Source organism: Haliotis rubra, unplaced genomic scaffold (assembly GCF_003918875.1).
Source record: "Haliotis rubra isolate DU_JTF1 unplaced genomic scaffold, ASM391887v1 Scf1056, whole genome shotgun sequence".
Lineage (NCBI taxonomy): Eukaryota > Metazoa > Mollusca > Gastropoda > Lepetellida > Haliotidae > Haliotis > Haliotis rubra.
This window is the reverse complement of record NW_025764955.1, coordinates 110,839-132,525: the sequence shown is the minus strand read 5'-3', so window position 1 is coordinate 132,525 and position 21,687 is coordinate 110,839. Positions and strand designations below refer to the sequence as shown.

Below are 21,687 nucleotides of genomic sequence, written 5' to 3'. Positions count from 1 at the left end.
CGTATTCAGTTTGGCTGGGTTTTATTTAACTCAAAACCAGTGCGGGGACTGTTGTCGAAAGAATACATTCTGTCTTATCAAGCGTATATAACAGATCATGGCGTACAGCTGAACACACCGCAGGCTTGTCATGTTGCGTCTGGTTTTCTTCTTTGTTGTATCGGGGCTGTTCCCACACGACAGTCATTCTACCGACAACTCCTTCCACCACAACGTGGACTTCACAACTGACGACAACGGAGAACGGTTCAAGCTTCACAGTTCTGGTGTCCTCAGTGATGTTGTTGATCTTGATGGTGTTGATGGACTAAAGGTATGTGGGTATGAACGGTTGCAATGAATTTGTGTGTACATATATAGTTTCATTGAACCGATCTGATACTCCATGCAGAGATACCGGTGGTCCTGCCAAAACTAAGACGCCACAGTCCGTTGCACATTTAAAGTTGCGTCCCGCATTCGTGCCAGGATCCGATGGTCGAAATTGATAAAATGCTATTCAAAGCGATAAAATTCAGAACATATTCATATACTCGTCTGTAACATTTCACAGATGACAGATAGCATTATGGATTCTTTAGCACAAATTGATTTTTGTGGAGACGTTCTGGTTCTAATTTCTGATAAAGTAGATTAAAAATATGATCATATGTACATATGTACCGAGTACCAAGTGGCCAAATCTGGCGTGGGCTGGCGTGTCTTGGGGCCAGTGGGTACACAGGCGATACTGACATTTCAATTCCATATTGCATAGTGATTTACTTATACGTTAGGAATATCTTTCTTTCAGGCCTGATATTGGTACAATTTCTTTTTTCTGCTTATTAGTGTATATCCCCGACAATATGCTGTTAGTTGGAAACTAATTTTAATAGCCACCCTACAAGGCTTTCATATTTATGATTCATTTTGTGGATTTTGATTTGATTTTGAAAATATTAGTAGAAACTCGACATCTACTCATATTCATTTTCAATAATTAGTAACAAGAACGATCACGAGAGGACGCATGTTTTCCAGCGCCTCGTGTGTGTGGATGACAGGATCCTGTTGGTGACCACTCAGAAGGATGTGGGCAGGGACTGGAGAGTGGGTCAGCTCATCCTGGGGAGCACAACATGGAGGTGCAATGCGTCACAGGGATCTGGTGGAGATGGGATCTATGCTAAGATCTCCAGCATCTACTTTCCTACTGAATATCGTATTTCCATACATGTTGTCCCTGCTGGGTGAGTGATTTGATGAGTTTTATACATGATGTTCAGAAATTAAATTTGATGAAGTTAAATGTTCAGCAAATGAAGATTTCTTAAAGATCCAGATTGGCTTCTGGTTCAGTGGTACAGGTTCATTACATCTCTGTTTCTCTTAATCTAAATCTTTAGAAGGAAAACTGAAATATCACGTACACCCTAAATTAGGCCAAACTGTCGGGATCTCGCATACCTGTGGTATAATGAATACTTCCCCCTCAAATCAGGAATGCAACATTTGACTTGATCATATAATTTCGACAATTACCATGTTATGATCTCCCATTATATAACACCTTTCCCTGCATAGTACCCAGGAGTACTTGCACCGTCCCTTCAGCTGTTTGCGATTGTTAAGAAAATTATATTAAAACAACACATACTCTACCACAAACGTGGTAGGGATACCAGTACTTCGAATGACGAAGTCGTAAATACACTCTTCCGTGGTGATTTGAGGGTATCAGTGTGTGTTGTCCGGTACGACTGTCCAGTAACACTTCCTTTCACAAAAGGGGCTGTGAGGTAGCCTGACGCTCAAGGCCGATTCCCCTCATGGGTACGACGTGTGAAGCCCATTTCTGGTGTCCCCCGCTCTGATGTTGCTAGAATATTGCTAAAAGCGGCTTAAAACCATACCCAGTCAGTCACTCCTTTCACAATATGTAGTGGTGTTCGTTCAAAGTGATTTCACCATACCCGCCAAATCTGTGATGAATCTAGAGGCTGACGCTGGCCGGATGTTCCTTTATCTGTGAGACAAATTGTGCCACGCAATGCCACCATAAATGTGACCAATGATTAGTCAGATCGGCAATTAAAATTAGAATATCTAAACTAACCGCCCAAAGGTCCTGTTTACCCTATAAATCAGCTCTCAGTAGCGCGTTTGTGATCAACATGCAAACACAGACACACACACACACACACACACACACACACCGGGTAGTCTCCTGCTATTTTTACGTGTCTAGATGGTTGCCAAGGATACATGCTACCATCATTGCTTAGTTTCTGTATAATTGCCGCTCGTTTCACATGTGGTTTATAATGGTAAGGTCTGGTGGTTATGGTCTCCTGCTAGCAGCCGCAACACGATGGATATCGTCTATGTCGATAAAGTCCAGTCCGGCACCAGCATTCATACACATCCGTTTGTCATCACTGCAGCTCACATCGTGTCCTAAAGGAACATAGCAATCGGTTCTTCCAGCTCAACTGATCCCACGCCATAAGATTCGCTCCCTATAAAACGGTCATATTCGACAACATTGTATTCCTGAAATCGTCCTCCTCATTCGGGCACGACGATCTGTGAGGTCTAAACAATTTCTCGATCAGTGAATAGCAATGGAGGCCAATCCTTGCCTATACCGTAAACCAGATTTTCAGCCCAGATAGTGTCTGGTTGTGATATCGGGTGGATGAGATGTGAATACATGGATCCGTGACGGGAGACCGGTCTCACGTCGACGATGACGTACTGTTTGAGTAAATTTCACGTTAAAGTCATTTCCGTGTGACGGATTACCAAGTTCTATGGATAGTCAAGTTCCCCTCATGGGTACGACGTGTGAAGCCCTTCTTTATTGCAGTGAGTGCGACGTTTCGGCGTAGGTACCAACACCGTTATCAATCAAGTGGTAGTACCTACGCCGAAACATGGCACTCAATGCAATTAAGAAGTTGACTATCCATAGAACTTGGTTTTCCTTCATATTTCAACTTCTATAATGGCTCTCAAGGAACTAAATCATTTCTGTGTGCAGTGACTGTGAAGACGTGGTGACGTTTTGCTGAAAACAGGAGAACTGTGTGCAACGATTCTATCAGGAAATATCCAAGCACAGGTTGTCAAACACCCCAGACACATCGTGCCCATGACTGCACGTCTCTGTCTGTTCATCATCAAACAATGAAACCGTAGTGACACCCAATCATTTTGTGACCCGTGAAGATCCGGGGTAGAATAGGTCTTCAGCAACCCATGTGCTTGCCATAAAAAAGGCGACTATCTTGTCGTAAGAGGCGACTAACGGGATCGGGTGGTCAGTTTCGCTGACGTGGTTGACACATGTCATCGGTTCCCAATTGCGCAGATCGATGCTCATGCTGTTGATCACTGGATTGTCTGGTCCAGACTCGATTATTTACAGACCGCCGCCATATAGCTGGAATATTGCTGAGTGCGGCGTAAAACTAAACTCACTCACTCACCCCAATCATTTTGTACTGGGATATTTTAGTCATTATCCAATGGAGTGATTTTTTTTCCATCATGAAAGCGTAATCATTTGAGTAAATGACAAAAACGAAAGAAAACCGAGGTTTTTTCATGTTACTGACAATTTAAAGAACAGGTGTAAATGTCAGTGTGTCTATTGAACCATTTCTCATTCCTTTAACAGTTTGTAAAACAAAATGAACACAGGGCTACATGCACATGTGCGCGATAATGGGTTGTGGCATTAGTCGCACCAAATGTTACAAAGCAGCAACACTGACAATTAATGTCAAATAGTCTGAAAAGGATTCGATTAAAACTCCCAGTAATTAACCGTGAAGTGTATGTATTGGACCTTTTTCGCCCCTCTAAGAAAGATTGTGTGAGTGAGTGAGTTAATATTTAGCGTTACATCGGCAATACTACAGCCATATCGTGACGAGAACAATTCAATTTATATCAATATTAAAATCAATAAATTTAGAACGTAAAAACCTGTCATCGAAGGACAGTAAAAATATTAAAGTATCACAAATGTAAATTTAAAACTGGTACGTTATTGTAAAATTAAATCACTATAGACAGTACAAAATAAAAACGGGCTACAGATTACCAACAACTGAAGATCCATGGGGACTTTCAGTACTTTTGCTACCTGCATGGACCCTATCTGGATTTACACCATCCCTTCTGCCGCTGGCGATTGTGCTGAGTTTTAGCCATTATTAAAAATAACAAATATTCTACGATTAAAAGTTTGGTAGAGCTAAATTGACTTTGACGTTTTGGGACTTACGTACCCTCTCAGGAGCTCTAAGAAAGAGAATATCCGATACGATTACAGATGTTTCGTACTAAAATAAGCATTTTTGGAGATATAAAACTCCTTCGCGTCAGATATCACCTTTTTGAAGGAAATGACACAACAGACAAAATGATAAATTAATATAATCATGACGCCTACCGGGGAATACTTGGAGATAGTAAAACGGATGACAACAATTTAGGAGGGTCTCCCTGATAACATTGAAGTGGTGACAGCGCAGCTACTCCTAGCTTTTGAGCCTTGATAATGCCTGCAGTGGAGGCTCGGCTCTTTTGTGACTGAACCGCTTTCGTAAAATGTAGAGGAATACGACCAGAGACAATCATGGTTACTATATTATCTTGAATTAACTAAATTTGCATATGGTGGCAGTCAAAAAATTAACCAGTTTCGTTTATCTGCCAAACAGAAACAATTTATCGTAAAAGACGGCAAAATATGAACGGTGAAAATGATGTGGATGGATGTTTGAAAATCTGTGATAACACTGTAAAGAGGTGTTCACGAAAAGGGTACCTGCCCATTGCCCTACACTGGAATCGTATTGATGTTTCGTATTGTACAAGTAGAAACAGTATCGCCTACATCAGCACCATATAGGACTATCCATCAAAAATTATTTAAGTGCACATTGGAGCAGTGTTTGACTTCGGACTATGACAGTGTTTTTGGTGTTTGATACGCCAAGTCTAAAGTAGCAAATTAACAAAATTCAATGTACATACCCTTTGAGACAATCCGGAACATTTGAAGCACAAGTAACGTCCGCTTTTGTCTGATTAAATCTTTAATATGTCCAGCAGCTTCTTGATTTACATCAATACCAATAGGAGAAAGTGGAATACGTTATATGTTTTATAGCCAGAGGGAATGTTATAGGATTGCCGACATCATGAATACGTGCGAGCGTGTGTAAGCGGATGTCCGAGTTGGATTAAACGTTACTTTGCAGTTTTGTTGTTTCCCCAATATAGGCAGGGGTATGATATTGAGAAACCTACAAAAGGTTCGGACCCACCATCACAAATACTACCCATACTGAGCGAAGTATACACGTGTTAATGTATATTCATAACTGTTTAGTTAGGTCATGTTTGCACGGTGTGAAACGTTCATACAAAGTCTCTACAACAAATGGAAAACCCTTCAACTGTCTAAAGTGGGAGATATGATTTTAAGCTGTCGAATTTCTTATCGACTTTCACAAGTAGCAGATAAGTTGAATGTGTTCAAGACTATGATAACAATTGTCTCACGTAGGCAACTCAAATTACACGCTGGTTGACGTGTAAAGAGATCCGTCAGTAGTGTAACGTGTAACCGTACCATATATTCCTCAGCACCAGCAATATGTCCATGTCAAGCAAAATATTGAACCATCATCAAGCATTGATTTGGTCACTTTTAAATGACCATGCCACCCACCGTCGTTTGTATTGAACCTTTCATTTCTTTTACACAATGTGTTTGTCCTTATTATAGTGCCTGATTCTGACAGATGCCTTAACTACAGGTAGTGCAATAGGGCATAGATCGAGAGTGAACACGACTGAATGATTAATGGTTAAAGCCACAATACAATACGTTTAAAATTTTATGTAGCATTTTTATTGTTTCCTGAAAGAACTTCAATTACCGTCGACATCAATTGTCGAGGAATTCGGAAACAGGGAAGTTATATGCCGATATGTCTTGTTTTACTAACGTACAATACGATGCTGTAAATGTATGTACTAATTATTTTACTATAGCACTGTTTAATTAATTGAGTGCTGAAAAACTCCCCTCCACCCCTCCCACTCTAAAAACACCCAACCCCTTCCCCCCCAAAAAGAGAGGCATAAAAAGAAGTTCGATTTTGTTCTCTTGTAAGACGCTGCCAACTTCTCTGTTAATTCACGGAAATACGAAAGGGTAGCATAACTAACCATAACTAAACTTAATGACTGTTCTTTCATTTCAAGGCCTTATGACATGATACAGGAAGCCAACATTCACTTCCGCTACAGCCCTGGACGATCGGATCTGCCCGTTGAAACCAAGCGACGTCATCGCCGTTACCTGTCGAATATCCTCACCAAAATACTCGGGAATCTCGACTGGCACGCCAATTTCTCAACCAGAATTCCGTTCAATACACATCATAATCAAAGCAGTGCCCCAGACAAATACTTTGCAGTCCACAAGACCTCAGGTGCGAGACAGTTAAATGTGACATTTTCTCCGTCGCAAGAAGACCTTCTCATGCTGAAGGATGACTTCACTGTGAGGTGCATGGATTGTCATGGAGGAACAGACATGTCATATGTGTTGTGAGTATGTTGATATATTGCATATCAGTGTTGATATATGATATGTTGATATATTGTATATCCATGTTGATATATTGCATATCATCAATGTGTTCAAACAAGCTGGACTGCAACAAGAGTTGTACTACATGACTAGTAATTGACCTGAATGTTGACCTGACGATCACGTGATTGATAGTGTGGGTACTCATCCACGCCTTGGCGGTATGATGACAGGTAATTAACCACGTCATTGACCCTGACCCGTTACCCATTTTGGGGGTCTGCGGACCTACAGAATCATTAAAATATCGGTAATTTGACATTCTAACCTAAACAAAATGTCAAGTCAACACCGATCACGGATGGTCAAATAGCAGAGACTTATTGATTAAACGTCTCACCTTAAGTTTTACATAGTTTGAGGTTAAGGCTGAGGTCCTACCAATAGGAAGAGTTGCCAACTTTTTAAGCAGGGCAGCCAGCAGACTCAATGATGGGGGTGGGGGAGGATGGTATTCTGTTTCTGGATTTCTTTTTACCAAGCGTTTGATTGACCCACCCATTCAGGTAGATGAAAGATATTCCACTGCTTCTTCTTTACTTTCCGACCATTTGTTTTGCCATATACACTGACAACGCCCATAAGAATTGTATCATTATGGTCCCAATTCATAGGAGGCTGCTCACGATATTTTGGTCCTTGTTGGCTAAACGACAAAGGTATTTATTGTTACAAATCACTTGTGATTATATCAGCAGCAGGTTGGTGGCAGTCGGCGAGCAGTTGGCAGCAGTTGGTAGAAGCATGCTGTGAATGGTTCATTATTGGTGAATACAATTAGCACTTTTTGTTCATCTGATATACTAAGGATCCCAATCATGGCGAAATAGACATTGTAATGTACGATCGGTGCATCGTTGAAGCTGGTGGACTCAACTCGCTATCAAGAATCACCCTACCAGTCCGTGATATTGCATATCTAGAGTATCTTGAATTTGTCAAGAAGATCTTATACTTTATCATTACAGTGAACTACTCATAAAGAAGGTAAACAACAAGCCGAAACTGGTGAAATACATATCACAGGTGAGAAGTATCAGTATGTTACCATTTCTTCGAAGAAGAAGTTCATTGTATTTTACGCCTCAGGCCCACATCCAGAGTAAACAAAATATACATTAACTTACACAATTAGATGTTACATGAATCATTGTGGATCCACAATATGTTTCAATACATTATTTCTTAAGATTGTTGCCCCCTGAGAGGGTACGTAAGTCCCAAAACTTTGGAAGTCAATTTAAACTTACCCGGATTTTTAAACGTAGTATTCTTGTTATTTTCATTTTGGCTAACATTTCTTATAATCGCCAACGGCTGAGGGGATGGTGTAAATCCAACTAGGGTCCATGCAGTCAGCAAAGGTACTGTAAGTCCCCATGGTCCCTGGTATGGTGATCTACCCTCAGTTGTTGGCGATCTATAGCCTATTTTTATATTGTGTTGTCCTCTATAGTCAAAATGTTTTAGATTTAATTGCTAGTTTTACATTTATATCTGTGATGTTCTAGTTGTTTTACTGTCCTTTGTTGACATGGTTTTATAATCTATCATTACTTGTTGTTAATCTTGTTAACTTGTTTTAGTCACGATATGGCTGAAATATTGCCAAAGTGACTTTAAATTTTAACTCACTCACTCACTTAAGATTGTTGCATTATTTAGCTTAGCAGTTATTACCAAACCTTTCTCTGCAATGTCATACTTAAATAAAATATTGACACAGCTGATATATTCTCACCGAAATAACAGACGCTACTCGATAAATATGGATGTTCGATACACATTCAAATATATAATTCTTGCCCTACAGCTCGAAGGTGAATCCCAACTTCGGGCTGATATTGAAGTAGAGTTCAGCCAGGAGATTGGCGTGAACTACACAACACCCTTGTGGGAGACTGGGCCGATAGAACTCATCCGCATACCCGTGGCTGTAGTCAGACGACTACCTCCAGTGGAGCTATCGCTTGCTTACAACACACAAGCTCTGGCAAGCGTCTTTGGTTACTCCAGAGGCTCTGGCAGAGGCAGGACAGGGTTCAGAGCAAGTGGCAGATATACAATATGTGAGTATATGTGCAGTTTACTGTGTAGATTAACGTATTTACTACCAGGTGAAGTCATCTGAGAGTATTTGTGTACTAATGTCATGAATGGGATGTAGACATAGGTCCTTGATTGCAATATGCGGTGTCAATATTGTGAAGATTCAATTGCTATATTTTCTCGTCTCTATTGTATGACACGACAAAGGAGGCGATACACTTAATATATTAGCGATAATATTCTTATCTTTTGCCTGTCAATGGTGAATGTGTGGTCACTACATTGATAACCCTACATATTTTCTACTTCCGTTCAGAAGTGTGTCACCTTTAGCTTGTCATAGTATGAACAACCTAAATGAAATTGATAGATTTCTCGTTTGCACCTCAAATATTGTTTAAACGTTTCTGTTTTATCATATTTTTTGTAAGACATTTATCAATATATTTTTTAAAAATACGTGGATAGATACACAATATATCAATAGATCTGTTTGCCTATCATATATGAGCCACATATTAGTCATATGTATTCAGACAAGGAACTTTATGCTACGTTTTTGGTGAAACAATTATTAACGTTATCTTTGATTGTATTGTATGTTTGCATGGTGTACAGTTGGAACATTTGCTTCAGCCTTCAAGATCTGTATCGACACCACACAGCCTGTAGTTATAATGTCAATGCTTAACCCTTTGTAGCGCAGCAGTTTGAGGCATCATCATCGCTACACGGAGACATCACATCTCACGCCTGGACATCGGATGGACAGGACACAGTAGAGATGGCTGTTCCTGACACATTCAACGTCACTGTAGATGTGTTCCAGAAGGTAGTAGTTGAATGCACTAGTTGATTTGTTTTAGCATGCATGTACCATTTGAGCATACATGTACCATTTGCCTTGGACCGTCACTGGCTATGTTGTGTACAGGATTAACGTGTTGCAATGTCACTAAACTATGGTGTGGATTACGTGAAGAGATTTACTTCTGTGTCCCATAGAAGATGAACTTCAATAAACAGATATATAAGTCAAATGTGAGGTGAGGTGAGGTGAAATTGGGTTTTACGTCGTGCTTGAGAATATTTCGCTCATATGACGACGTGCATGCGTGTGTATGTGTATGTGCGGCAGCTTGTACTAGCCCAGACTTAAGCTGGTTTTATACCACTGAGATACCATGCCGTAGTGAAGCATGAATGCCCCACTCAGACATATTATGCTGACTCCGAGCCGACCAGTCCTTGTTGTACCCGTTAATGCCGAGCGCCAGGCAGGGACCAACAAGTGCCATATATAAACGTCTTTTGGTATGACGCGGTCGGGGATCGAACCCGCGACCTTCCGCTCCCCGGGCGCACGCTCTAACCACTACACCACGGAGGCGGTCTCAAATGTGAAGGTATACCACTAGTATATGTATTACCATAAACATATCATGATAACAGCAACTGAGACTGCAGATTGGCATGTATCTAAACAACATGCTGTCATCTTTTCAGATTTTCTTCAACGCATCTGTTTCCTGGAAAGTAAAGGACATAACCATCAACCTGTACCCGCCAATGGAAATAATGTACACATGTAAAGCGTGTTGTGATGTGTCGGTCTGTTCAGTGTATATAGGCCTGACAGAATACAGAATAACTAGTAATGAAAAAATCAAACAATTCGTTTGGCAGATGAGTAAGTAATGCCGTACATATACGCGTGTTCTAAATGTCGACTACCAACTTGTCAAGTCGCCTAACAATATATGTACACTGCAATATGTACCTTACCATAACACGGTTAATACAGTATTGACTTTGAATTTACAGAGTGAAGCCAAGCATGAAAATGGAATCTGTCATTAGTGGACTTGAAGTATGCACTGAAGCGACACTTGCAGTAGATGGATTGTTCTCTGTTGAAAAGTCAGTTCTTTCCGTTGAAGCATTTGGATTGAACATATGGTAAGCACCGAACTTGCTGAAATAGAGAAGTCATATTGAATAGGATGGTACAATCAGCACGATTTCCGAGTTATTTTGGAAATGCCACCTTGAGACATAGCGTTATGTTGTGACATGAACTTGCATTACCAGAATGTCAAAGTAAAAGTATTTGTTTCAGGGATGTTATGTTAAATCCAAAAATCACGAAAAGAGAGACACTCACAGAGACCAGTCTATCCCTGACATGTTTGGCCCATTGTGACGGCCCTGCAGAACTTGGGCCTCCACTCACACAGGACCAGGTGTGTGACGAAATGACTGACAGGGTTGTACGGGGCAGCAGTCTGTTCAACAAGTAAGTTGACATATTTGAATTATTCTGTCCTTCAGCATAATCGATAAAGAAAAGAAAAGTAATTTATGAAGGTAGCTTTTCTTTATTTCTCTATTACCTGTGCGCCATGCGAACTTTATGCTTCTTTTTGATGGACTCGAGATCATAACATCGGCAGCTCAAAGAACAAATTTTCGGTTATTTCTGTTTAAGGACTGTTCATTCCGTTGTAGGTTCGAGGTTTTGGAAGGAACAGATATTGTGTTTGCTGCTGAGGAAAGTGCTCTTTGTGAATTGACGCCATCAGCATGTTCAGTATGCAACAACCATTCAACAAGCATCTGTTCAAGTAGATATGTGACACCTCGGCTTGCCCGTGCAATCACTAAACTGAGTCACTTGGTCAGAACAGAGTGGGCAAACGGTATGTATGTGGCGTTTCTCGTAACAGTTTAAACTTTGGTTCGGCGGTATATTTAAGAGAATAGCGTTTTCAATGCACATTAAATTACTGTAACATTGATAACATTCGATAAATTACTCTGCAAACATTTTTTGGGCAATTTAAAAAAAATATTAGCAGCTGTTCCCAACACCAGGAATTTGTAATAGCAACATGAGAAAACTATGTCCAAGAGACCATGTGTGTGATAATACTAGACTGTATCTCCAATAGCAACACTCATAGTACTAGCTGCCTGGGATGAGCCAAGCCCAGCCTTTCCTAATGGTCACCATGGAAACAATTCACTACACTACGAAGGGAGAGCTGCTGTTGTAACTTTGACAGGAGTTCCAGGTATGTCTTCATAACTGCTGTAACAGACATTGCCATGTTGTTGTTTGGGCACCAAACACATCACTATAATATTCCGCATATTGTCATCTACGATCATGTATCAAGGAATACATATATACTGAGTCAAAAAAGAAACTTCACATTCTTTCTTCAGGGCACTATAAAAGGACAAGAGATGGTAAGATGGTTAAATTGTTATTATTTCATTGCTGAGATGTGTGTGATGTACTCGATACACTGACAGTGCCATAATCAGTTCCATTAGGCTACACTGTCGTTCCAAAACATGGGTATACAGAATGTCAAGTCACAAGAATAAAAATGCGAAATTTCTCAGTTCAATATCGTGTATGGCCGCCCCGCGCATACACCACTGCCAAACACCGTCTCCTTATCGACTGCCTGATGCTTGTGAACACGTGGTTGGGGATTCTGCGCCATTGCTCTTGCAAGGCAGCGCCAAGTTCCTGCAAATTCTCAGGTTGGTTCCTAAGACCACGAAGCCTTCTCCCAAAGTGCATCCCAAACGTGCTCTATTGGATTAAGGTCAGGGGACCCCGATGGCCAGTCCATGACGTTGTTTCCAGCGTTTTGAAGGAAATTTCGTGTCAACATCGCGGTATGCGGCCGAGCATTATCATGCTGGAACTGTAGACCTGGGCCATGAGCCGCCATGAAAGGAAAGAGTTCAGGGGGACGTTGTGACGTTGGACCCACAGCTGACGTTGACGTTGATGAAACGGCGTCAATATTGGCCCTCGATATGGATAGAGAATGGAGATTGGCAGCCCGCAACCGATTTCGAATGGTCTGTGAGGACAGTCGACCTCTAAACATCTCAGCCCTGGTTCGTGTAGCCGGCAAAAATTTGTCACGTAGGTGACGTAGGACGATTGGACGGTCTTCTGCTCGTGACGTCACACGTGGACGACCCCCACCTTGGGCGATCAGAAACGGTAACAGTTTGTTGTAGACGACCTCGCAAGTCATACACAGTACGACGGCTGCATCCCATTGCTCTTGCGACGTCAAAAACTGATCTTCCCGCTTGCAACATGCCAACGGCACGTTCACGTTGCACATTTGACAATCGTGGCATTTCAAGTACCGTTAGAACTGTGGTTTAAAAGTGTTTTTTCAATTCTTGAGGCCAATGCAAACACGTGCATATGAAGAAAACTTCGATGCGAAGATCACGTGATCGACTGCACGTGCAAAACCTGATTTGGCACTAACGTCATTTGCACGAGGAATGGATGGGTTTGAGTGGGTTTTGCTAACGTTTTTCTAGAGTGGAAAGATAGGGATCCCATTTCGGATACATAGATGTATCATCAGAGAAAAATTATTCATTATTTTTCAAAATTACATTTTGTGAGGTTTCTTTTTTGATTCAGTATATTATTTCAGGTGAGACAGTTGTGTACAAAGTTAAAACGTAAGATGTTTGTCAGGATCGAACATTTTTCATTTCTTAGGTTACAAAATGCGTAAGCAAATATTTGTATGCTTTTTATGAATCACCTGTATCGAATAACTTATCTGAATAAAAAGTAAATCTCTCTTTGTAAGGATTCTGTTTAATCGTGGAAGCAGGGGTTTGGGGCCCAGCAACATATCACTTTCTGTGCGATGTTTTTTCTCTGTGCGAGATTAGGAATCCAGGGCCTAGATTTAGCTCTCTTAGAGCTAAGATAGTCGTAAGTGCCATTCATTAACAATAATAACGCAAATGTTTCCAGATTTCAGAGTCAAATAGTAAACGTCTTCACGGTCATGTTAAACGTGCCCTTAGAAACAAATACAGACAGTACTGCATATATATGTTGCTTTAGGATAACCTTTGCATATAGTTTTGGTTTCAAGAAGGCAATACAGTAAGATATCACTAACAAACCATATCTTAAGTGTGAATACCATCGTTGTATTCTACTATAGCCGCCAACACAGTTGACAACTCGACCTTTGACAGACTGGGTTCCCTGTGCGTCTGTTCTGGATTCGACTATGTCAGCATCAACAGAGACCTCGCTGTTGTACACGTGGCAATGAAGAAGGACGGTGTGATGAACATAAGTACAGACAGAGCGATGTTTGAAGATCTTATTGCTGACGATGGTAAAGGTTGATACATGTCATCACTGATTTGTTTTGATCTGTTCAATATATTTTCATTACACTTTTTTGTAGTTTGTCCTCTTAAAGTTATTTCGGCAAACATTAGAGACTATTGTTCTTTGGCGTTGACATTTTAACAACCCTACAGGCCTAAACTAGTCTTAGAATTTTAGTCCATTGCATATTGTTGTTTCTGTCATATGATATTATCAACGTTGTTAAGTAAACGTATCTCGTCACAAAAGAATGAGTAAGCACATTATAAAACACAACGTACCAAATATTTGTATTTTTAAATATACATGTATGTATTTTTAAATATACATGTATGTATTTTTAATATCTTCCAGGTGATGACACTCGTTTGCAAAAGTGTGCGAAAGAGGCCCCTACTCTGAATGTAGGCGACACCATACCATCCGGAGAAGGCGTGGATGAAGCATGTGGGCCTCCTCAAGGTGCTCTGAGCAGGTTGAACTCTGAAGATATGGAAAGGTATGAAGATACAACACTGCAGAGCTTCTGACTACCCCATGCTTAAACTGTATACAAGAGAACATGTTTATTCTGTACACTAATAATTCCGATATTCTGTTCTAGGCTGTATCACTACGACATGAGTGATGTTGTGTTCAGGCCTGAGGGGAGTCCCAGCAGTGTGTGTGGATTCTCCACCCGAAGATGTAGAACACCTTGTCTTCCATCCATGAACCAAACAGAACTTTGGTCATATTGTAGCACCCGGCTAATGACTCCAAGGATGGCACTCAAACTAAGACAACTCGCTAAACTAGCACATACAGAAGGCATAGGTACATCCATATAACAGACATGATAATATTTCTATATTATATTTGTTTGTTTGTTGCTTATCCCCGCACTTAATATGCCAGCTATATGACGACGACGACATATACATAATCGAGTTTGGACAAGAAACTCCAGCAGCTGATCATGAGTCTCTGTATACAGTTGGGATACGATGACATGCACCGACCACGTCAGCAAGCCTACATCCCGATGAAGTCAGTCGTTTCCCACGAGCATGGTTTTCTGTAGACCAATTTTATCACGGATGTTCACGTGTTGGACAGACTTTCACAAAACTAAACGTCAATAAGAGTATTTATTGTTTTATTGATATTGAAGTGTCATTGAAAAATACTGTAGAAATTTATGTATGTTCCGTGTGTATATTTTATTGCAGGCGTGAACGTTGAAAGGGCATTTACTGAGCAGTCAGACATGCCACCGCACTTCAGAGAAGGAAGGTATTTATCATTTGTTTTCCATGAACTACTTCATCTACTCAATAATACAATTTGCAGGAACTTCATGTCCAAGATCCAATGTTAATTTACTTGGTGTTAAGAATACACCAGGGACTATGACCATTCAGCATCGCACCCTTGATAAAGCCACCTCTTCTCATTTCTAAATCTATTTCAGTATATCTGTAGACGGTAGAGATAGTCAGTTACTGTATTTGAAAACTAAACGATTCCAGGGACCTAAGGTAAATTATAGGTATAGTTCTGAACAGCAACATGAAAATCATGTATGACTTCAGACGTCTAATATCTGATATAAATATATGTAGTTTTTAACCAGCCTGGACGAAAATGTTTAGAAGCCTCTTATTTTGCTAGTGTTAGCGAAATTGCACAAACAATTAGTACTGTCGTCGGCAATAAATAATTATACTTTTATCCGGAAAGGTTAAAATATTTTGTAATGAATTCCCTCATGAGGCAGTACTACTTTGTTTTCAGAGGGCTGCGTCTCACAAGTTCGCCAATTTCAAGTTTAAATAGATTGGCAGTTTTGGCTGCATGCTCTGGTTTCGATTTCATGAACTTTTCAAGCCCCCAATTTATCGAAGTGTTTGTCAAGAGTCAGGAAGATTTCATTGGAATACGGGTAGAGTTTTCTCATGACGACATTGCTAGGCTTGCAGTTGGCCCTCCTCCAAATGAACAAACAGAATATCTGTACCCGGAATCGCTAGAACATGAAGCAATATTGCCAAATCTTTTTCTCGGCGTTGACAAAGAGACCTATCTCTCTGAATACTACACCATCCAAGATATGAGCTGTCCAAACAGACATAATTTGAGGGTTGACTCATCACTGCTCATGTGTCTTGATCTAATTTCCGAGGAATATGGTGATAAAGTAGAAATTGTAAAAGGTTCTGGGTATCGTACACAGTCCGTAAACATGGTGAATTTTGACATTAGGCATGTGGAGGAAATGTATAGATTCCAAACAGGACAGGCCGTTGAGTTGAGGCCACCCCGGTATCGACATAATTCCGAATTAGTGTATTTGGCTAAGACGTTGTTCAGATCCTGTACGCCCTTTCTGAGACAGCAGATGAGGGGTTTGGGTGTAGGGTGTCACCAGAATCGACTGTATGTGGATATCAGACCTCTTCAAGTTGGGAATGAACTGAACTACATCACACTGTGGAACACTGGAAACTCTACCTACTACAGGCAGATATTGGACATACAAGAGGAGTTGCTTCAGGGTGAGATAAAGATATAACGTCTGGTGATGTGATGGTTCTGTCATAGTACCACTTACAAATTTACACCAACAATAAGCCTTAATAGTGAACTTGTAGGGCAGGACGTGTTTTCCCTTGTTTTCGAACAACCGGTGTCATTACTGATTCTAAGCTATTTGCTATTTTGCCCTTTACACCAAACGGAATGTTTTTGAAGATAGTCAAGACCGAATATTCTTTCGCGCAGACGTTTAATATTTTCAAATATCTTTATTTATATCATTTCATGTTGCATAATTATTATTTTCAAACTAATGTTTTCTAAGGTGGTCCTGTTATTCATCCTTTTGACAAAGGGATCTGCGACATGCATCCTCTAGGTAGTGCGAAACAATACCTCACCTTCCAGTTTCATCAAAATGGGTATGTAAGACTGAATGATTTCATGTGATATTGACAGTATTATATTAGAAATACTGTTCACGTATTAAAATTCAAAATGAGATTCGAACACACGAACAATGATACACCTGAGTGGTGCAACAGTCTACAGTGAATTATGGCACCCCAGACGACTGGGGTGAGGTGAGGTGAAATTGGGCTTTACGTCGTGCTCGAGAATATTTCGCTCATATGACGACGTGCATGCGTGTGTATGTGTATGTGCGGCTGCTTGTACTAGCCCAGACCTAAGCTGGTTTTAGCCCACTGAGATACCACGCCGCAGTGAAGCATGAATACCCCACTCAGACACATTATACTGACCACGAGCCGACCAGTCCTTGTTGTACCCATTAATGCCGAGCGCCAGGCAGGGACCAACAAGTACCATATTTTAACGTCTTTTGGTATGATGCGGTCGGGGATCGAACCCGCGACCTTCCGCTCTCCGGGCGGACGCTCTAACCACAACACCACGGAGGCGGTCAGACGACTGGGGCATACTCATTGTAAAGAGTAACTGTCTTGAGATGAAATGCATATCTAGTGCCTGCTTGAAATTGTATGTTCAAAAGCTATATCGCCAGAGTGTTAAAAGCTGTGTGAATGTTTCGCCAGACTCTGCTCCACGACAGAGCAGCCAGCATTCTGCAGTCAGACTTTAACATTCCGCAAGGAGGAGGCAAGAAAGTTGCAGGAGCGAATGACTTCAGCTGCTGGATTTGGTCGTCTGCCCAGAGCGGACCTCAATCCAGACATACAGAAATGTCTTGTTGATTTGTGCGGGGGATGTCCGGCGACAGGTAACTTGGTTTATGTTTATGACATACACGGTACATGTACGTCACAGACCAGTTACCATGATGGATAAGAATAGTAGTAGTTATCTACTGATAATTGATGTCTCCATTGTAACGGCAGAAATCTTAATGTGACGAAGTGATGTCAAAGCCATGTCTACGTATTTTCTATACATATATTTGTTAATTTGTTTGCATGTAATTTGATTCTTGTCATCTCAATGACAAGTTGGTTTTGTGGTCGGTTGTACATTCACAGGCTTCAACAAACTTGTTTCCAAGAAGTACAACTCCTTAGATAGTTTGTTCTGATAAACTGAACTATTTGCTACACGTTTGTGTTTCAGGTCCACTGTGGGATGGGAAAGTGAAAGCATGTTCAGTGGTTGTGGACAAGTTCATCAACAGAGCAACCAGAGCGTTCCCTGATCTGACAGACCGGGCGACCTTCTTTGACACCGAGACGGCAGAGTCCAGCGTCCACTCCCTCGCCTGTCATGACGGCAACATCTGTGTTGAAAACATTCAGCTGTACTCTTTGTTAAGTGAGATTTCTTTTCACCCAAATTTGTGAGGTGAGGTGAAATTGGGTTTAACGTCGTGCTGGAGAATATTTCGCTCATATGACGACGCGCATGCTTGTGTATGTGTATGTGCGGCTGCTTGTACTAGCCCAGACTTAAGCTGGTTTTATAGTGCTAGCCCACTGAGATACCATGCCGCAGTGAAGCATGAAGCCGTCCAGCCCTTGTTGTACCCATTAATGCCGAGCGCCCCAAATTTGTCTTTACGTATGCTAAAAGGATGCGGTAAACATTGTCAATAACCATAAGAATCTCGATTGTTTGATTCCAACTATTTGGTGAGCATGTATGTGCATCAGTACCAAATAGTCATGGCACCAGGTACCAGCCTGCAAAAGCAAGTCTATTGTTCATCCAACATAATACACGAGAAGACGACTTTCACATGTCTACTGTAAACCCTTTTGAGAGATGTAGTACGGCCTTGAGGTGGATGTCGCCCCTGTTGTGATAAAGTCATATGGATAAATAATGACATCATCATACGTGAAGAGACATTGTGTTTGGATGAACATAGTTTTTGTTCTTTCAAACTCAATGAGGATTCATGGAAACGATTCTCTTAAATGAACACATATTTAATAATTAAAATTCAATGATTTATGCCTTAAAATTGTTCTTCGCGGGAACATTATTGCATCACTTTATTATATTATTAGCCAACCTGTAATATTGCTTGGTTCCAGTGCCGTTGATGACGTCACGTTATCCAACAGAGCCTTCAGGCAGTATTGAGGTTTTGATGTTCAGCTCCGAGAAGAATCCGATGCCATTGATGGAACTGGTGGAGCAGGAAATGGCCTACAGGGCTGCGGGCAGGGTTCGAGTCTTCGTAGATCACCAGGAAGATATTAAGAGTTTAAAAGGAATTCTGAAGGTAATCACGATTAGGCAGCATTATAAAACACATTTATCACAAATTTATGGATGATAAAGTTCGTACAAAGAAATATACTGTGTGCATTTTGTATTTCTAATGTTCACTTCAACAACGCCGAGACTGTCATCAATTACAAGTCATGAGCGAATTGTGTGTCTCCACGTTACGGATAAATATGTTATGAGCTAGGCTGAATGCTTTCATGTCCGTATCGCAGGTAGTGTTGTGTAGTTTCGCGTCAAGGCATAGGAATAATAGTCATCCAAATAGTGTCACCTTTAACTGACAATGATTGATATGAGATTAGTTGCTGTTTGTAAAACATTATGCAAACGAAGATCACCGGACATGCCCTGTTGCAGATTAAGCCATGAGAGTAGCTTCCCCCAGGATGTGCCAGAAAGTAGATTCAAAGAAAATGCTCCCTGTAACTACGCATTGTGATGACTCTCACATACTGCACAGTTAATTTCTCACGGGTATTTTTTCGAAGGTTCTCATGGTCTACAACAAGAACGTATCTGGAGTCGAGTTCCATGTCTATGATGACCTTGACATTGATCTGATAAAGGCTGACGTGCAGCGCAACCTGGACGTGTGGGCAGGTCACACGTGTTCCGATCACAGCAGATTCGCAATATCACCCTTCACATTTCACCAACTGAGTCACTCCCGGAGGAAGAGAAGCCTTGCAAGAAGTCAACACAGGAATGAGGCTCGACAGAAAATATTCGACTGGGAGATGGAGTGGATGATGAAGCTTCTGTAACCCATGAAATACATTTTGATATGATTATTGCACTAATATATAGGTTATTTTGAATAAGAATCAACCAAAGAGAACAATCTGTAAAATGGAAGGACACAGTTGTACCTGTATATGTGCTGTATGTTATCAAAGGTTACCTATCATAAGGACTTACCTAAACTGGCATTGCATTTACTATTCTTGGTTGGATAACACAACCAGAGATTTATCAATATTTAAGCTGATTGTGTGTTACAGACAACTTTGTATCATAACGTATTTACCCACAAGTGAAATAGCAGATGTCTGATCTAAAGACTAATAAAACCTGTTATCAGTCGGATTTCAGCTAGTTGTTTTTATACCATATATGGTCTCTTTCACAAGAGACTTGCTTCAAACAGGACATTATATATAGGATTACAGTTGTGAGTGAGTGAGTGAGTTGGAAACTGTATACGTTTCCAGCTTAAACGTGTATGGTGCGACTGAAAGAAGACAGAAGGAACGTGGGGTGGCTTCTGTTGTAACTATAACTGGCAGTGCCATCACACTGTAACGAATCACATCATTGGAATCAGTCTCATTCCAGCCTCAGGAGAGATCGAATTCATACCTTACATAGATCATCAATACTACGGCGTCCTTGAGACAAGCATCTATTAGGACTAGACATTCTGTAGCAGGTTGGGGTGAGTGGAACACACTCGAATGAACCTTCAGTTGATTGAGGACGAGTGAGATCAGCCTCCAGCACAACGATGATGATTATTCCATCAAGGTTAAAGTACAATCTGGGGAACAATAGTGGGTTACACAATTGGCACAGATGGGTAGGCATCATTCAGATCGTACGAAGGTTTGGGATCGGTTCATGACAACCGTGTCGACTTCTGGGGATGGAATGGACGGAACAACGTTTTGTTCAGGAAAGCTCGTTGTCTTCAAAGCTTACCTCGACGTGTAGCCGTCTAACCCACTCAACCAAGCGATTAGACGGCTGACTGTGTGTGCTGGCGATTAGGTGTCTGACTCTGAGGGTGTGGGTTCGAATCCCGGATAGGACTCAACCCAACAAAAGTACTAGAATTTGTACTTTAATGAGAAATTGTAACCCCAAATATAACACGTGTTATATACATCAAATAGCCAATTCCCTACCATTGAAGAGATATATCTACCTGAACTTGAAATTAAGGCAACATGTGAGTCCCCCTCAACTGTTTCATATTTATATTTATGCATAAAGATTAAGAGGGACAATAAACTCCCCACAAAGCTGTATGACAAAAGAGGCGATTTCAACTTCCCGATAGTCAACTTTCCCTTCATGTCGAACAATATTCCAACAGCTCCAACCTTCGGTGTTCACAATTTTTGAAGGGTCAATCAAGCATGCTCCTCTTTTAACCAAGATTTCGTACAGTTCTTGCTCAGAAGTTGTTTGATCAAGGTAACAAGATTCAAAGCCCACACGAAGCTTTCGAAAGGTATTATGATAGAAATGTGGAGGGCATTTTATAATTTGATGAATCTGTGAATAAAATAAATGCCCGATGTAATTCTATGTTTAAACATGCACCATCAGTTCCCAATTATCTTCAGGTGAACTGTTGACTAGGTTTTGTACATGTTTCTGACCAGTACAACAAGAGGAGCAGGATACGCTCAACCTTTCAACACCTGTTATCGTCACTATTTGATAGTGATTCATAAACACATGTTCTGTCACTGTATATTATGATGTCAATCACTTGATTGTCTGGTCCCGACTCGATTCTTTACATACCGCCGTCATTTAGCTATAATAATGCTGAATG

At 40.9% G+C, this 21,687-nt stretch overlaps 1 protein-coding gene across 2 annotated transcripts; it reads left to right on the top strand.

The window, feature by feature from the left end:
* The first annotated feature begins 26 nt into the window (after window positions 1–26).
* LOC124277125 lies at window positions 27–20,207 on the top strand. 2 transcript variants are annotated; one of them, XM_046712784.1, is made up of 21 exons: window positions 27–313; window positions 1,024–1,232; window positions 6,271–6,618; window positions 7,630–7,687; window positions 8,475–8,730; window positions 9,412–9,542; window positions 10,217–10,290; window positions 10,535–10,669; window positions 10,830–11,006; window positions 11,219–11,409; window positions 11,662–11,784; window positions 13,723–13,908; window positions 14,253–14,397; window positions 14,503–14,714; window positions 15,110–15,173; window positions 15,675–16,435; window positions 16,741–16,837; window positions 17,474–17,658; window positions 18,003–18,200; window positions 18,926–19,116; window positions 19,613–20,207. In XM_046712784.1, exons 1-21 carry the CDS (start codon window positions 131–133, stop codon window positions 19,886–19,888), a joined length of 4,200 nt encoding a protein of 1,399 aa, XP_046568740.1. In that variant the 5' UTR covers window positions 27–130; the 3' UTR covers window positions 19,889–20,207. The 2 variants fall into 2 exon arrangements, with proteins under 2 accessions (XP_046568740.1, XP_046568747.1); XM_046712791.1 differs by having other exon boundaries at window positions 28–313; window positions 13,723–13,902.
* The last annotated feature ends 1,480 nt before the right edge of the window (window positions 20,208–21,687 follow it).

Bases quoted from the DNA above. Each gene is read 5' to 3' on its own strand.
- LOC124277125 (XM_046712784.1), top strand. From the start codon at position 131: ATGTTGCGTCTGGTTTTCTTCTTTGTTGTATCGGGGCTGTTCCCACAC. The intron at 10,291-10,534 runs GTACACATGTAA...TTGAATTTACAG, and splicing joins TACCCGCCAATGGAAATAAT to AGTGAAGCCAAGCATGAAAA. The intron at 14,715-15,109 runs GTACATCCATAT...ATTTTATTGCAG, and splicing joins AGCACATACAGAAGGCATAG to GCGTGAACGTTGAAAGGGCA.